General features: G+C 40.2%; 1 protein-coding gene across 1 annotated transcript; it reads left to right on the forward strand.

Annotated features, from left to right (window-relative positions):
* Positions 1 to 3,556: 3,556 nt before the first annotated feature.
* On the forward strand, positions 3,557 to 6,040 carry LOC120555992 (E3 ubiquitin-protein ligase RNF128-like). The gene has a single exon (XM_039795255.1). It carries the CDS (start codon positions 3,990 to 3,992, stop codon positions 5,076 to 5,078), a length of 1,089 nt encoding a protein of 362 aa, XP_039651189.1. The 5' UTR covers positions 3,557 to 3,989; the 3' UTR covers positions 5,079 to 6,040.
* The last annotated feature ends 10,516 nt before the right edge of the window (positions 6,041 to 16,556 follow it).

Genomic DNA, 16,556 nt, shown 5'->3' on the forward strand with positions numbered 1-16,556 from the left:
TTTTGTGACAGAAAAAGGGGTGTGTGGGGTGTGTGTGGGATGACTGGTCTCAGGCTTGTTGGGACATGCCCCAAGTTCCCCCAAATCCCCAGACCAGGGAACATATGTGCTCTAAACAGATGGACAGTCTGTCTTCAGTGCAGAGACAGACTTGCAGAACAAGTGGTAAGTCGCTTTGCTTATTTTTTTATCAATGGCCCTGCACTAAACTGGGAAGATTGTTGTTCTGCACTAAGTAGCAGGTTATATGAATGGGAAGCATGATATCTTGAAGATTGCCATATAATTAATTCCTTAAAAGTCTACTTGGCATTTCTATTGCATTTGTACGACCAGCACATCAGCCACTTTAGGCTGCACATAATTCTTTTGTTGTGATGGATGACACTTAGTCAAAATAGCGTTGTTTACTGTCAAAAAAAATAGTGAGTAAATGGCGCCCCTGTGTGGTATAAGTCGATTGGTTTTGTGGCTTTTTTAAACACGTGTGGGTCATCTTGTAGTTTGACTACTTTTTGACATTAAAGAAAAATGTAGACATTTATGAAACAATAAATTAAGACAATAATATCTAAAATAACTATGACATTGTGAATTAATCCCATACATAAAAATAAAAAAAGAAACTCAGCTCAAATTCATGACATGCTATTTCTCTCTGCTTCTTTTCACAATAACTGAGTATATTTCTGATCATTTGTATTTAATTGCGGCAGAATTTATTTCAAAATATCCTTTTCCTAAAGTCTATTTTTATTTTACAACACCATTTCCCCCCAATTACCATTTTATTTCATACTGCCACTTTTCATTTTATATATATATATATATATATATATATATATATATATATATATATATATATATATATATATAGATAGATAGATAGATAGATAGATAGATAGATAGATAGATAGATAGATAGATAGATAGATAGTCAATGCACTCCCCACGGCTTCGTCTGACGGTGGTGATGCTGTGTGGGTGCCGTCGGGGCAGCGATGATAGGGTATGCGCCTTTTGAAAACCTCTACTGGGCCTGGCCCAAAAAGATACGGAACCCCGACCCAAGTGCGGTGCGGCGGCCTCGCCCTGGCTGTCCCCCGCACGTTATTATGGAACCCGCACAACTTTTAAGAGGGACCTCCTAAACCTGTTCAGGTCCTATCCCCGGACCAGTCGGCTATCCTAACCTTAACTGCTCAAGGTCAATGCTTAACCCCAACCAATCGGGCTGCTTTTTAGGGCGGCACCAGAGGTGTCAAAAGTATTCACATTCATTACTCTGGTAGAAGTATAGATACTAGAGTTTAAAAAGACTTCTGTAGAAGTTGAAGTATCAACTCAAGCTTTTTAATCAAGTAAAAGTGTAAAAGTACTGATTTCAAAACTACTTAAAGTATAAAAGTAATGTAAGGGGGAAAAAAATAACGGCGAGTTTTGGAAACAATTAGCTCATGGTACTTGGGTGCGCAGAGCTTGCAGCGCATTCGAAAGGAGTTGTTTTTGCATCCAACCATTTTGAAAAATTCTTCCAGGTACGGCCAGGGGTGTAGAAGGGTTGGCTGGTCCTCCTGGCTACCAGCCTCCTCGCTGGTGCTTGGTCGGGACATTTGGCTCGAGTTCTCTTGAGTCTCTGTCACGGACATCTTCGTACTAGGCTACATACGTCTGCTATTTCCTTGCTGGAGTGTGACGTGATTTGTGTCATGTGCACGTGCAATGGATCGCGTCGGAATGGTAGATGTTTATACTTCTCATCCAATTACAATCAAATTCACTCTATCCGGATTGCGCGATTTTATCTGGATAGTTTTTTTTTTTTTTTTTAACGATGACAGGCCGGACTGAAATAGGAGTAACGAGGCTATTTTTAAAATGTAAGGAGTAGAATGTACAGATAATTGCGTGAAAATGTAAGGAGTAGAAGTAAAAAGTCTGCTGTAAAATAATTACTCCAGTAAAGTATAGATACCCAAAATTTCTACTTAAGTAAGGTAACGAAGTATTTGTACTTCGTTACTTGACACCTCTGGGCGGGACTTGCCTAGAAGTTGTGTTGGAGCCATAATAACGTGTCCCCTGTGCGCTTCCGGATACCCAACTCTCGGGGTATAGATATGTCAGTAAATTCAAGTAAAAGCAGGCTTCACTTATCCCGTGCGAATGTGCCACCCGAAACTCAGATTTGGGAAGGTAATTTCTAAATCACATGAGGTCCCCAGATGATACTAATCTTGTGCGAATAGTGCTTTAGATTATACCTTTTTATTATTAGTATTAAATATTTTTTAAAGAACTTTTGGGGGCATTTTAGGCCTTTTTATTTTATAGGACAGCTGAGGGAGAGAGGGGGAAATTACATGCAGCAAAGGGCTACAGGTTGGAGTCGAACCCGCAGCTGCTGTGTTGAGGAGTAAACCTCTTTATATAGGCGTGCACTCTACCAGATGAGCTACCCAGCAGCCCCAGATTTAGAAAATTCACACCAATAGACTGTTTGTTTTCCCTTCGTTAGTTAATATTGTATTAATGGGTTTCACATTGTGATTAGCTTTCTGCTGTGTCGAGGTAATGATTTCAGTTTAAGGAATTTAAGGGTCATAGTTAGCATTGCATTGTTCCTGCTATCAAGAACTGTGGGCTGCAGCAATACTAAGAATAAGTACCTGGCTCTTTTATGTACAGATTTTTGTCCCACTGAGATGAATGATTTACTAGCACATTCTAGAAAGGCCAGTGTACTGCAGTGTGTTGTAGGACGAAGGTAAAATAGCAGCTTGGCAAGAAACCTCTCCATCTCATTTGTCATTGGAAGTGTGTGTGTGTGTGTGTGTGTGTGTGTGTGTATGTGTTTCCTTTTGTGTGTAAGAAGATACAATGGAAACTTGGCAATGTTACATCTCAGTTCTCACTGGTATGCTAGCTGTGTGGAATAAAGGTATCTAAATGCAGGGAACACTTTTTTATTATATAATGTGTGCACATTTAAAGTGACCTAAAGGTCACAATTATAAATGTGTCCATGTATATTTGTTAAAATGTGTGGTAAAAGCTAGGGGTGGGAATCACCATAGGCCCCACGATACGATATTATTGCGATTTTAAACATATTGCGATATTCTGCGATATATTGCAATTCATTACCTTTTTTCCAACTTCAAATTATGTCCCAACATCGGTTTTGTCTGAAGAAAAAAATGTCCCTGGTTTGTTCATCTCACTTAAGTTTTCATCTAGTGGACTGAAAAAACAATTGATCTTATTATTCTAGTACCAAAAGGTTATATTCTCATGTGCAATTTGTATAATAAAAGATCAATACTTGGCATCAATGTATCGATACAGTATTGCCACGGAAAATATCGCGATACTATGCTGTATCGATTTTTCCCACCCACCACTAATAGAAGCAGACAGTCTTTTTCAGTGTTAAAAACCTCCCGGGTAAGTAATTCTTGTCAGTTTACTTTTCACAACAGTGTCTCGGCCACAGAAATAGGGGAAGGAAACGAGCCAAACTAGAAAAACTGGTTGAGTTGCTGTGCTCATCATTACACAAGGGAAAGTTAGTAGCTTTTAGTAGTTTCACAAGACTGCTCCGTGTTATTGACCTATGTCCAGGAAATTATCCTTATCATTTGCTTATCGCGTCTTGCCTTCTCGCATGCTGTTCTTTGGTTCTCGAAACGGCACCGGTCTGTGCGTTTTGTGTACTTCAACTCGTTGAATACCAGCACCCTTCCCTCTGTGAGGAGTGCTCAGTGTTCAAGGTTCAGGAAGATAACGAGAGGTGAGTGGCTGACGCACAGCTCGTGTTGTGTTACCAAAGGCTCATATCAGATTACAGTATACAGCAGCTTGGGTGAAACCGTAGCTGTGTTCAGACCGCTGTTGCTCGAACAAACCAGGAACTGGGACTAACAAAGGAGTTTTAAAGAAGTCAAATAAGCTAACAGAGGGCTTCCTGTTTTAAGAAGAGCGTTACCATGGGTAAGAAGACACAACACTGTCTGCTGCTTTTGCTGTGTTTCTCTGGGCTTGTTCACTATTCAGCAGCCTTGGTGTTTTGGACAGCCATAATGGAAATAAGGTATGATAACAGCAACCATACGCCTGAAGACAAATACTGTGACTGTGGGGTGTATGGTCGTAACTCTCCCGTGGAGGAAGTCTCCGGCATTGTTACACTTCCCATGGGAGACCCCAGAGGCTGTGGCTCAGACCCTGTCTACAACCGCAATTTCAGCTCCCCTCCTTGGATAGCCCTGGTAAAAAGGGGCAACTGCACTTTCAGTGAGAAGATCAATGCTGCCCAGCGACAAGGAGCAACTGGTGTGGTGGTGTATAATGTGGATGGCAGTGGCAACAGCACCACTCACATGTCACACCCAGACGCAGATGATGTTGTGGCTGTCATGATTGGCAACTCTCAGGGCATGGAGATTGCCAAGTTGGTGAGGAATGGGACACAGGTGCTGATGCGTATTGCTGTAGGCAGCCCCCATGGACCCTGGATGGACACATACTGGCTTTACTTCCTGTCCATCGCCTTCTTCATTGTGACGGCAGCCTCCATCGCCTACTTTGTGTTTATCTCTGCCAATCGTATCTACAGTCTGAGTATGCATCGGCGCAATGAGAGGAAGCTGAAATCTGAGGCTAAGAAGGCGATCAGGCGGCTGCAAGTACGCAAACTCAAGACAGGGGATGAGGAAACTACGTCTGAGTCCCATGTGTGTGCCGTGTGTATTGACTCCTACAAGGCAGGGGAAGTGGTGACAGTGCTGACCTGTGACCACATCTTTCACAAAGCCTGCATCGAGCCCTGGCTGCTGGAGAGGAGGACCTGCCCCATGTGTAAGTGTGACATCCTGAAGGCCCTGGGGGTTGAGGAGGAAACAAAAGAGAACCTTTCTGCTGAGTCACCACCAGATGTCACTGTGATCACAGTGACAGGAGGAGAACCCCTGTACGAAGTCCCACTGACTGACCCAGCGAGCCCTCACCCAGAGAGACAGCAGCATCTCTATGACAACAGGGCCTTCCAGGGAGACTCCGAGGCTGGGAGAAGATGAACAACAGCAACGGAAACCAAGCAGCAGCAAACCAGGACACAGGTCAAAATTCCCTGTTTGAAATAGATTCAATAGATGTATCATCATATTTTTCTGGGATACACTGAACCAGCACAATGGAATCAAACCTTAATGCTCCAACAGGATAAATGATGTTCATCCTGTAATGCAGGCATGCTAAAATAGATTTTCAAAAGAAATTCCAAGGATTTACAATGTTTATGGCCCTTGTGTAATTTGCTTGGATGACACTGCATTTTCTTTGTGTCGGTCTTGGTGCAAGTGTGTAAATACTGGGTGTGTTCATAAAGTGTCCTTTGGATGGCTAGAATAGATTCGTCGGTGTCAAATTTCTGCTTTGATTAGTAAACACATGCTCCATACTGGTCAGGAAGAAAGTGCAGTAGAGCATTTGAATATCTGTTTGTCATTGCGGCCAATTTTCCTCCAACAACAATCGCATCGCATTGCTCACACTCCCTCACAGTTGACCATTGTCTTTTAAAATCCAAGGATATTTGTTTCTCTTAATTCAATTCATTTGAATAATTAGACATTTTCTGCTCTTTTTCAATTGGAGTGTACATATTGTTTTCCCATTTTAATTTTCAGGCTGGATTTGGAAACACACCCTTATGAACACACCCTTTACAGGAAATGCAGTATGACACATTGATGAGGATTGTTGAGTGAATAACATCACCTGACAGAGTGGCTGTGACTCTTAAGAAAATGGTTCGTAGAAACATGTTTGCTACGTATCAAATAAGAATTTTCAAGTCCTTTTAAAATTGGTTGGCCTCTAGCTACTTTTGAGAATGTGGCAAGCAATAAGTGTCATAAGAACTGTAGATAATATGCCTCTTGTGTATCTTGACTGTTGGATAGGGGAAAATTATCTTTATTTGTAATGGATTTTTAAATTATATATATTGAGATTTATTTTCAAACATTACAAATCTATCTGTGTATTGTTATCAAACATTTCAAGGTTTACTTTTTATTTATATATATATCTATATATATATATATATATATATATATATATATATATATATATATATATATATAAGTCCTTCTCTAAACAGCTGATTTTCATGTGCAAGCACACATTGTTCTTAAAAAGGTCTTCCAGGTTTTTTCTTTGGAATGGTGTTTATTCAGTTCCTGTGGTCTACCTCTGAGCTCTCACATGGGTAAACTATGGAACATGTTTAAGATTCTTGCATTTCCAAGATCAAGTGTCCCTAGGTAAATGATAAAGCTAACAAAAAAAATTTTATTTCTTTTTTTGCTGGTGGGGATTGTGACACTTAATATATTTTTCTATATTGAATCCTATTCACTGCTGTTTTACAGATTCCAGGAGTCTTAAATTGTTCTGTAAAAATGAATATTACTTGCTGTATTAAATCACATTGATGCTTATTAAAATGCAATAAATCCCTCAAAATGAGGCCAACTTCATGGGCATATGTGCTTGTATGAATGGTGTTTCTGCATGTGTGTGTGCGGAGGGGGAATATATGAGTTTGCGTGAGTTTGAATGTAGGGTGTCTCTACATCAGGCAGGTCTACTGTAGGTGTGGTTAAGCAGTGTCTCACTTTCAGTGTTATTGTACAGTAGTTATTTTCCCCAATGACTATGGGAGAGGAGTGAAACTGTAATTACCTCTGCACAGGTGGGAGCCGATCCGCACACCTTGAGCTTGAGCTGGATACTCATCAGATCACATAAGTAGAAGGGCCCGGCTGTGCAAGCAGATATATGCAGCTGTATGGCAATGGAAAATAATGTTTTATTATCCATTGTGTAAAAGTACACCCACAGTTAAGTCTTTAATGAAATTGCAAGACTTCTTTTGGATTTTGGGATTGTGTGATTATAAACAGCTAATTGTGACCTCCTTAAAATAATGTCCACTAGTGCCCCTCAGCACAGTTTTTTTTTTTAGTTTTTTTTTTTTTTAAGAGTACATATTTCACAACAAAATAGAACAATCTGAAAAAGACATTTGTGTAAAAGAAGTAGCTGTTGAATCTTTTGTTTTTTCTTGGGATCCCTTGATAGGTCCTGACCCACGGGATGGGAACAGCGGCCCTAGAGCATCCTGTCACACCTTATTTGTTTACTCATAATCCACAGCTATATGTAGTTTTTTATTTTTTAAGATTATTTTGGGGCATTTTAGCCCTTTTATTTTTATAGGACAGCTGTAGACACGAAGGGGGAGAGAGAGGGGGAATGACATGCAGCAAAGGGTCACAGGTCGAAGTCGAACCCGTGGCCGCTGTGTCGAGGAGTACACCTCTATATATGGGCGCACGCTCTACAAGGTGAGCTACCCAGGTGCCCCAACAGCTATATTTAATATTTTTAATATCAACTCCTATGCTAAGGTGCCTTGCCTTCAGGTTATTTAAGCGTAGGCCCTTATGGTCAAAGGCTTCTTAACACTGGCCCTATGGCATGCTTGGTAATCCATCCTTGCTCTGATATCCCCTTTTTAACCCTTGTGTTGTCCTTCGGGTCCCAGTGACCCAAAGGACAACACAAGGATTATGTACTTCCGTTTACTTTGTTGAGAATTGCTCTCTAAAACCGGTTTCTTTTAAAGTAAGTAAGTAAAGTTTATTTCTAGAACACATTTAAACACAGTTTAAGCTGACCAAAATGCTGTACAAACAAGAACTAAGGTGCTGTATTAACCCTTGTTTAGAGAGCAATTCTCAACAAAGTAAACGGAAGTACATAATCCTTGTGTTGTCCTTCGGGTCACTGGGACCCGAAGGAAGACACAAGGGTTAATGTTTTTTGTTTTAAATCATTATTTTTATTTTATTATTTTAAATCCTGTTAAGTCTTAAAATCTCTACAAGGTGCCAAAGGGTTGAAGTATTTATCACAGCACCATAACAGCAAGTTTTTAAAAGTTTGTGTATGTGAGTGGGACATAGGGTAAAAAGGTGTAGAGGCTAAAGCAGGTAGAGAAACAGGGCATGAGTTGAGGGCAGAAGATATTGGTAAAAGCACTACAATCTAGAGCCCATGGAATGAGCGGAGTCTTGGTGTTCCCTCTACCCTCCGAGGGCAGAGTGTGCACTGGATTTCAGGCCAGTGCTGTGAGCTCAGCATTCATAGGTCAGATGGTTATAGTGGTATTACAGCGAGACAGAGAATCAATACTGAACTAACTGGCCAAGCTGGGAACAACTGGCCAGCCGTGGGTTCGAAGCACGCTCTGCTCAGCGGTGGCGCTCCTCTGATTTATTGCAGTTGTTAAAGAGAAAATTGAGTCAGAAGGTTTTCATTTAATGGCATACTAGTCTGTGGCTGTACTCTAATACTGCACTTGACCTTCAGTTCCAGATAGGAATCAAACCGTGGAGTTAACTACTGTAGTGGCCTGAGCGCTTATCTGCTCCTGTACCGTCTAATCACAGTAAATGTTTTTCATGGCAACGAAAATACCTGTAGGCTTGGGACTGAATAACAAATATTAGAAGTAGGGCAATCATTTGTGGTTAACTAAACATGAAGACGTTGCTTTATGTTCAGGCTTCAGGCCTCTGCTCCTTGCTGTGTCTCATACTCACCCTGTGAATGTTTCCGATAGCCCTGCAACACCACCTGGTGGAAAAAATATCTCTAATACGCAATTAATTTAAATTCAGTCCCAGCAAGCAAAGGTAAAACAGGTAGTCCCATGCTTTCATTTTTGGTCTTAAGGTACTGGGGTAATTTATCCTTGAGTGAAAAGTACAGAGTAATAAATCCAACCAAATTGAAATAAAGTACTTCACTGACTTTGATGGCCCAGTTAAAGAGTTATAACCGTCTGTCTGTCTGTCTGTCTGTCTGTCTGTCTGTCTGTCTGCTGTGCAGCTTCAGCAGAGCGAAAGAAAGTCTTTCTAATTAAATTACAGTTGGTCTTGTCTCAGGCTCTGTTGTCCCAGACTTTTTGAGTAATTATCTTAATGGAGGGAAATTTGATTAGAAAAGTGCATCAAGAAACAAATGTATCCATTTAGTCAGTAAGTACAACATAAAACATTTCTTTCCTCTCTCATTGCTTACACAGGGTATTAGATCAAATGCTCTGGCAGATATATACATATAATACCCCACTCCACATCCTTCAAATTTCATTGGTTCAGTGATGAAGTGCTAATATTGGGTATACTAGTCACAACTTTTTTTTTTTTTTTTTTTTTTTTTTTTTTTCCTCGCAGCAGGGTTTATGTTTTTCGGCCAATCGGTTTATTTTTGCATTATTGGGGAGGCTCTGGCTCTTCTCTGGAAAAAAAAGTTTATATTTTACTTATGGTTCATATCTGGCTCAGTAGTTTGAATGCAGTGTTTACTGCCAGTGCTAGCATTATCTAATTGGGAAAAGACTACTTCACATTCTCTGCATACTATTACCCCCACAGCAGCAGTGTTTCAGGTTTGTCCAGGTGAGGTCTTAGCTTCTGCTTGACGTTGTCAACCCTTCCTTCCTCTTGTCGTCCCTCTGGCAGATCAGATAGTGCTGAGCGTACTGGACAAAACAACTCTCATCCTGTGTCATTGTCGTTACTGTCCTGCCCTGTCCTGTCCTGTCAAGTCCTGTCCTTTTGACGTGCCGGCCAGCTCACCCCCCATTGCTCTCTTTTTCCTGCTGACAGACCTCAAAAGGGCAGGCCGGCATCTAAGGTTAAAAGAAAAGAATAGGATGTTTAAAGAAGAAACACCTCTCCTGCTCTGACTCGATGGCAGGGGAAGGAAGTGATGTTGGTTATGGTTATCTCTGTCCCACAGAATGGTTCAAGAGACCACGCTATACATGAAAAAAAAACTGGACCTTTCATCTATTTTTTTTTTGTATCACTCCTTCCAGTTTTGACTTCTGTTCACTTCAAGTGCTGGATCTGGTTTGGTTAAGCTGCCAAATGGGCTGCAATGATTACAAGTCTGCCATCTACTGGAGACATATGAATACAGCATATGTTGACGAGCTGAGAAATCAAGGAAAACCTCTTCATTCATTATATTCTGGACAAGTTTGATGGCTTGATTTCTCTGCCTGTGTCTTTATTAAAGTATGTATATTTTGTGTGTATTAGGAGATGGTAATCATTAGTGTCTTATAATCTGTGTTAGATTGAAAGCAGGAATGGATAGTTGGATTGCATTTTTATGGAAAAATACCAAACGTTCACTTTCTTTAGCTTTTTAAATGTGTAGATTTGTTGCTTTTCTTTATCTATGTGACAGCAAATTGAATATTTTGGGGTTTTTAATTGTTAGTGATTCAAAACAAGCAAATTGAAATATGTTGCTTTCTGCTCAAGGCCAATTTCACTGTAAAAAAACAATTAATTGAGAAAATCATGCTCTCCGTGCCCCCTCCACTCAAACGCCTCCACTCCAAAACATTAACAGAAAGTTGAGAGAGAAAAAAAACTGACACTGAAAAAAGAGTGACATGACACTGTCTTTGGTATCGAGTATCACGTACTTTTGGTGCTATTGGTACAGACTACTAGATTTTTGGTATCCCTAGTAGCTATTGCACTTCCTGCTCTGTGGTGCATGCAGGGCACATTTTGTATTATCTCCTGCTGGTGCAGATTCCAAACATTCCCAACATTTGTGCATGTAATTACCTCAGTCCTCCCCCAATCTATCTATCATCTATTGCACAAACGCACATACATCAGAGAGAGCCAGAGAGAGAGAAAGATAAAAGGAGTTGCTTTATGTGCCTCAAGAGAAACCCACCTTTAAAGCAGAAAAGGTCTAGGAAACATGTCTGCATTCACAATCAGCCTCTTGTCTCAACAGCCAAAGTGATGTCTCAGCACACACACACACACACCTGTCTGGGACCAGCCCTGTACTTATCAAACCAATTTGCGCAGTATAAATCCAGTCAATATGAATCGTGTGTGGGTTTCCCATCAATAGACCTATTTGTATATACTTTATGAAAATGATTTGTCAGCAGTCTCAACGATTGAGCTGTGTACCATCACACGCTAGAAAATATCCTCTCGTCTTACTCTGAATGTTGATGGCCCGAGGCAAGGCTTCAACCAAAGTTTCCTCTCCAGAAGAAACTGCCGCTCAGCACAGTTTGACAAAACGAATCAATGACCAAGCTGCATTTCATCAACTCCTGCCACGTTCTGTAATTTTATTCATGCACATCTTACTGGAGGCTCACTTTTCAGAAATGTCAATAGTTTGTGGAAGTGGGCATGAATGTGCATGTGTGTTTGTGTGTCGCGCCTTTTCCCAGCAGTCCATCCATCCAGCCTGATTAACTCCTCGTGTGTCCTGTTGCCTGCGGCGGTTAATTAATGACCCATTTGTTTAATAGCAAAGCGCTAGAAGGACAAAAGAAAAGCAACAGAGGCTTCACATGGTGATTGGAGGGGATGATGTTTATGTAAGGAGTCTGACGTAAAGGAGAGCAGGTGAGATAGAGTTGTGAACAACTCAAATTAATGTCAGTTTAAAAATGGAGTGTGCACAATAGGGCTGCAGCTATCGATTATTTTAGTAATTTAGTGTTCTACGGATTATTCCATCGATTAATCCAGTAATCGGCTAAGAAATACTTTTGTTTTATAGAAGAGCAATAATATACAATAGTTTGGTTTAATTTTTGGAAATGGCTACATTTTTATTGCCTACATTGCTTACAATATCATCTCTCAAAAAACTAAACGCTAAAACTAAGGCATACATAAATATTACCTTAAGTTGTGCAACTTAACTTTTGGAACTACAACTTTCAACCTGAGACTGATCTGTATATAGGCCTATATGTAAATATTAGTTATACTCAGCCTATTTTCATTTATATATTTGATTACAATGCTGCACAGCTCTGTTACACTTATGCAAGTAGATCGTTGAGAGAAAATGGTGCGCAACAATCGGCAGTTTTTCGGAAGGGATAGTCAACAAGTCGGCTCTTTAGATCAGATCGTGGTCACCACTACGTATTTTGTTGTCTTTGTTTTTGGTAGTTGTTTGTCGGGTCCGCTTCGTGGAATGGATGATTGTTAGACTCAATATTTTCTGTTGAGATGCTGAAGCACTGACGTCGTGCTATTCTTGTGGTAAGCTAGTTTGATTTTGCAGTAGACCCACTGTACAGAGTTGTCGTTTTAATTACGTTTGAACTGATTTAAACATACAACATACAAGCTTCGAGGCAAATCATTTTGCATCGAAGATTTTTGGCAATCGCATTATTCGACTTACTCGAGGAATCGTTTCAGCCCTAGTGCACAAGTCCCAGGGTGAATGGGCTGCAGGCTGCAGGTGTCCTTATCTTTTCCTGCTGGCCTATGTGGCCTTGTCTTTTTCAGTCCCGTTGTGCATGTGTGTGTCTCCATCGATTGTACATGTGGGTTTTTATGTGTCAAAAGTGACACAACAGAAGCTTCAGGTTCGCCTCTGTCTCTTCTCTGTGTCATTCTTCATGAATGTGCTTTCCTAGACGCAGCACACATTGTCAACAGTCACCCGTTCACTCTGACCATCTGTCACAGGCCTGCCTGGGCTTCCCTACACAGTTTGTCCACAAGCTGTGGCTGCCATTTGGTTTACCAATAAAAGTCACTGGAAGGGTTTGTCCTGATTTGTGTACATAAAGGGTCAGTGCTAGGACATGGCTCAACTTCACTTGGCATTTTTATAGAAAGAGAAGCTAAAATTAGAGTGGATTTGATGCAAATAGAGTTACTCATCCATTAGTATGAACAGAAGAGATTTGTTGTTCTTCTTTGCATCTATGTAATATATTCTTATTTGTAGATTATCTATTTCTTTTTTTCTATATACTTTTAAATATATTTTTCTGTTTCGCCCCACCTCCATGTCTTGTTTATGAAAACAACATCATCATCGTATTGGTTCCTTGTGACCTTAACATTTATGTGGTGCAATATAATTTTGCATGCACTAGCAATCACTTGGAAATCAGATAAGCCACATGCAGGAAACTTAAGATAAGATCCTGATTGCATAATTCTCAGAGTGACTTCTTTCTTTTTCTGTTACAAACTTGTACGGTAAGACAGTGTTTACAGCGCAAATCAGCTGACCGTGTATCTACTGTATAAAACGGAGTTTAATCGCAGTTTTATTTGTAGAAAAATGTAATTGTAATAATTTATGCTACCAAAAAAAAACACGTTTTCATTTTACTTTTTAGATCTACAAATGCTTGTGAAGGGATATGTAATGTATATAGTTCAAGAACATCTTTTGTTTTTAGGCTATATTTTTTCCAGGATATGACTTAAAGAGACACTTCACGCTTCGTTTTGACACTAATAGCACAATATTCGGAACAGTTGGGGGGGCCTCTGGGCTGACCAGAGGGGCCTTGGCTTGCTTAAGTAGCTTTAGCTCCCCTCTGATCAGCCGTTCTGGATAGCTGCGTGTGCATGCACAAACCCTCACAAATTAAATTTACCAGCATGTAACTATATGTTATTGTTCCATGGTTTATATTTGTTATGTATTGTCTGTGTCTAATTGCACCGAATGGCTGATTGTAACTCTTTTACTTCTTTGTGGAAAATGCAGCGCAATGTATTTTCCTTTTGTAAGAGAAGACAAAAGGTGTTGTTGTTGCTCAAAGAGAATAAAGGCTTTGTCCTGACTTTCTATATGTGCAGGCATGAGTTACATCCCAGTGAAGCTTCCTTTGTCCAAGCAATGGGATAGCGGGTGTGTGGATAGGCTGAGGCCTGAGCAGGGGGAGGGATGTGGAGCTGGAGCTGGGAAATGGATAGGAGTCCCTGGCTTCAGGTAGGGTCATCTGGAACACCATGTGACGTTGCGTAAACAAAGAGGATCTTAGCCTCAGGCTCGAAAAGGATTGTTACGCTGATGAGAGAGAAAGAGGGAATCACTTGACAAAGTTTGTTTGTGTTCACCCTCTCCAAACTGCAGCCACAGCTCTTTGTGAGAGTTTCCCGTGTGGTCTACACTGAGCTGGGATTTGTGGTTTAGGTGATTTGAGGCTTAGGTGAGGTTAGGGTGCCACCAGGGGAATATCATAAAGTTCTTGCTCGGTGTCAGAAGTAGCGGCACTATTTTCTGATAAGGAAACCTTTTATAAATGGCTTACAGGTTAATGATAACTGGTCTTATAATCGTCCTTATAAGACAATTGATGAAAACAACTTTTGGGTTGCCAGGTTGTAAAAAGAAAATGTGTAGTTCGATCAGATTTCCCCCCAGGAGGACACTTGCAGTTGTTTTCAGCTAGCCCTCTAGTTCATCAGGAAGACTGATTACTCACCTTCTGGAAAATGCCGCAGAGCATCTGGGCCAAAGTCCATTTATTAACAACACATTTAGAACTGCAGACTTGATGAATTGAGGTGAAAAAAGTCTTTACTAATAACTTACTACCATATATAACTGCAGACATGATTACTTTTTAAGAAATGAGAAACTATCGCGTCTACTGTTGTAAATGTCAATAGGTTGTTGATAAATGGATTTTTGGGACAGATGCTTTGCAGGTAAGTGGTCCAACAGTTGATCGGAGGACTCTTTCTGAGAATGGTTTGCCATTTCAAGAAATATGCTTATTTGCTTTTGGGTGGAGAGTTAGATAAGAAGATTGATTAATATTTCGCTACATATTATTTATCGGTTAGTATAACTGTAGCGAGTGGTATCAGTCTTCTCCTCTAACTCTCCACCAGAGAGCAAATCATGTCTCAAAACGTCAAACTATTCCTTTACGGTGAAACCTAAAAAGGTAAAGCAAGTGTCAAGCTTGAGGAGGATAAACAAGTATTTATTAACCATTGACAGTACCATTCGTTCCAACCAAGGTTATTATAGTTTTGCATTTTCATTAGTTTTTATTTTTATTTCGTTTTGACTTTTTGTTTTCAGTTTAGTTTTTATTTTTTTTTTTCAACAGATTTTTATTGGTTTTCAACAGAAACACAAGTTAAACATTTTGCCATCATGTCAGTAACAGAGACAGATAAAATAAAAGTACACATACATACATATTGCCATCCATCTATTCTCAGCAGGGAAATGCCCCAGTCTACTGCCCCCCCTTCATCTTCACAGCACATAACAGAGCCTCTCTCCATATTGCTCTGCATACACACACATTGTCCATTCGTGTAGCTATAGTCACAACAGTGCCCATATTCTACAAAAGTTAGCAGAGATACATCAAGAGGAGTTAGAAAATCAAAAAAAAATAATAATAATAATAAAAATATAAAAAAAGACAGTATTGGAGAACCACAGTACAAGAGATGGCACTTGTGGATTTAACCCAGGTGGGTGTGGCCATTTTAGAGAAAACTGGCCCCTCGTCACTAGCCGAGCCATATCCTCAGGTAGGTAGTTAAGCAGAGGAGCCCACATTTCATTGAAAGACCTCTCATTACCCTTTGCAAGTGCAAGTCTTTCATGAGGAAGGACCCTGAATATTTCCCTATACCATAATGTGACAGTGGGTGGTTTATCATTGATCCAATTAATTAAAATACATTTTCTAGCCAATAATAGCAATTTGTCGCATAATTTGAACTTTAAACGGGTTAGAGTCACCACCCATGAGGGGAGGCCAAGAATGAAAAGGCCTGGGTCCCTCTTAACTTTTGCATGAAAGATGCCACTTAGTTCCTGTGAAATTGTACCCCAAAATCTTTTTATCAATCTACATTGCCAGAAGTAATGATAATATGTTCCAATCTCTCTATGACACTTGTTACACAAAGGTGAGACCTGACGGTCCATCTTATTTAGTATGTAAGGAGTTAGGTGTAGACGGTGTAATATTTTATACTGTGTCTCTCTCAATCTATTACATGTAAAGGTGGATTTAAATACTTCAATGGTCATCCTCAATATACTCCATGTCGAGATCTTTCTCCCACTTCTGTGCAATGCTTGTAATATCACCTGGACTATGAGAGTATAGCAATGCATAGAAGGAAGAGATAAAGCGCGTGATGCCTCTCCGGGAAATAAGGAACCTCTCTACCTCACTATACATGACTAGTTCAGGAGGGGGTAAGGTCTTGGATCCAACGAAGTGCCTGACCTGGAGAAAACCATAGTGATGTTCTTTAGGGATATTGAATTTGGACTGCAGTTGTTGTAAAGTCATTAATATCCTATCATAGTACAAATCTCCAATCACACGTGCCCCATTGCCATGCCACATATCAAAAATATTGGGATGGAGACCTGGGGGGAAATCCAGGTTCCTCGTAATAGGGGTCAAGAATGAGGCATAACTTCCTCTGTCTAAGTATTTACAGATTTCCTGCCACACTCTAATTGTGTTGTATATAATTGGGTTATCCTTGATATCCTTGTGTAGCTTTTTGTTATCACTCATGACCAAGCTCCATTAAGAAGATGGCAGAGAGGACCATGAATTTAGACAAGGCTTGGACTTCAGATGAGCATGTAACCATTCCCAC

Source organism: Perca fluviatilis, chromosome 3 (genome assembly GCF_010015445.1).
Source record: "Perca fluviatilis chromosome 3, GENO_Pfluv_1.0, whole genome shotgun sequence".
Lineage (NCBI taxonomy): Eukaryota > Metazoa > Chordata > Actinopteri > Perciformes > Percidae > Perca > Perca fluviatilis.

Excerpts from the sequence above, each read along its gene's own strand:
- LOC120555992 (XM_039795255.1), top strand. The coding sequence starts at position 3,990 with ATGGGTAAGAAGACACAACACTGTCTGCTGCTTTTGCTGTGTTTCTCT.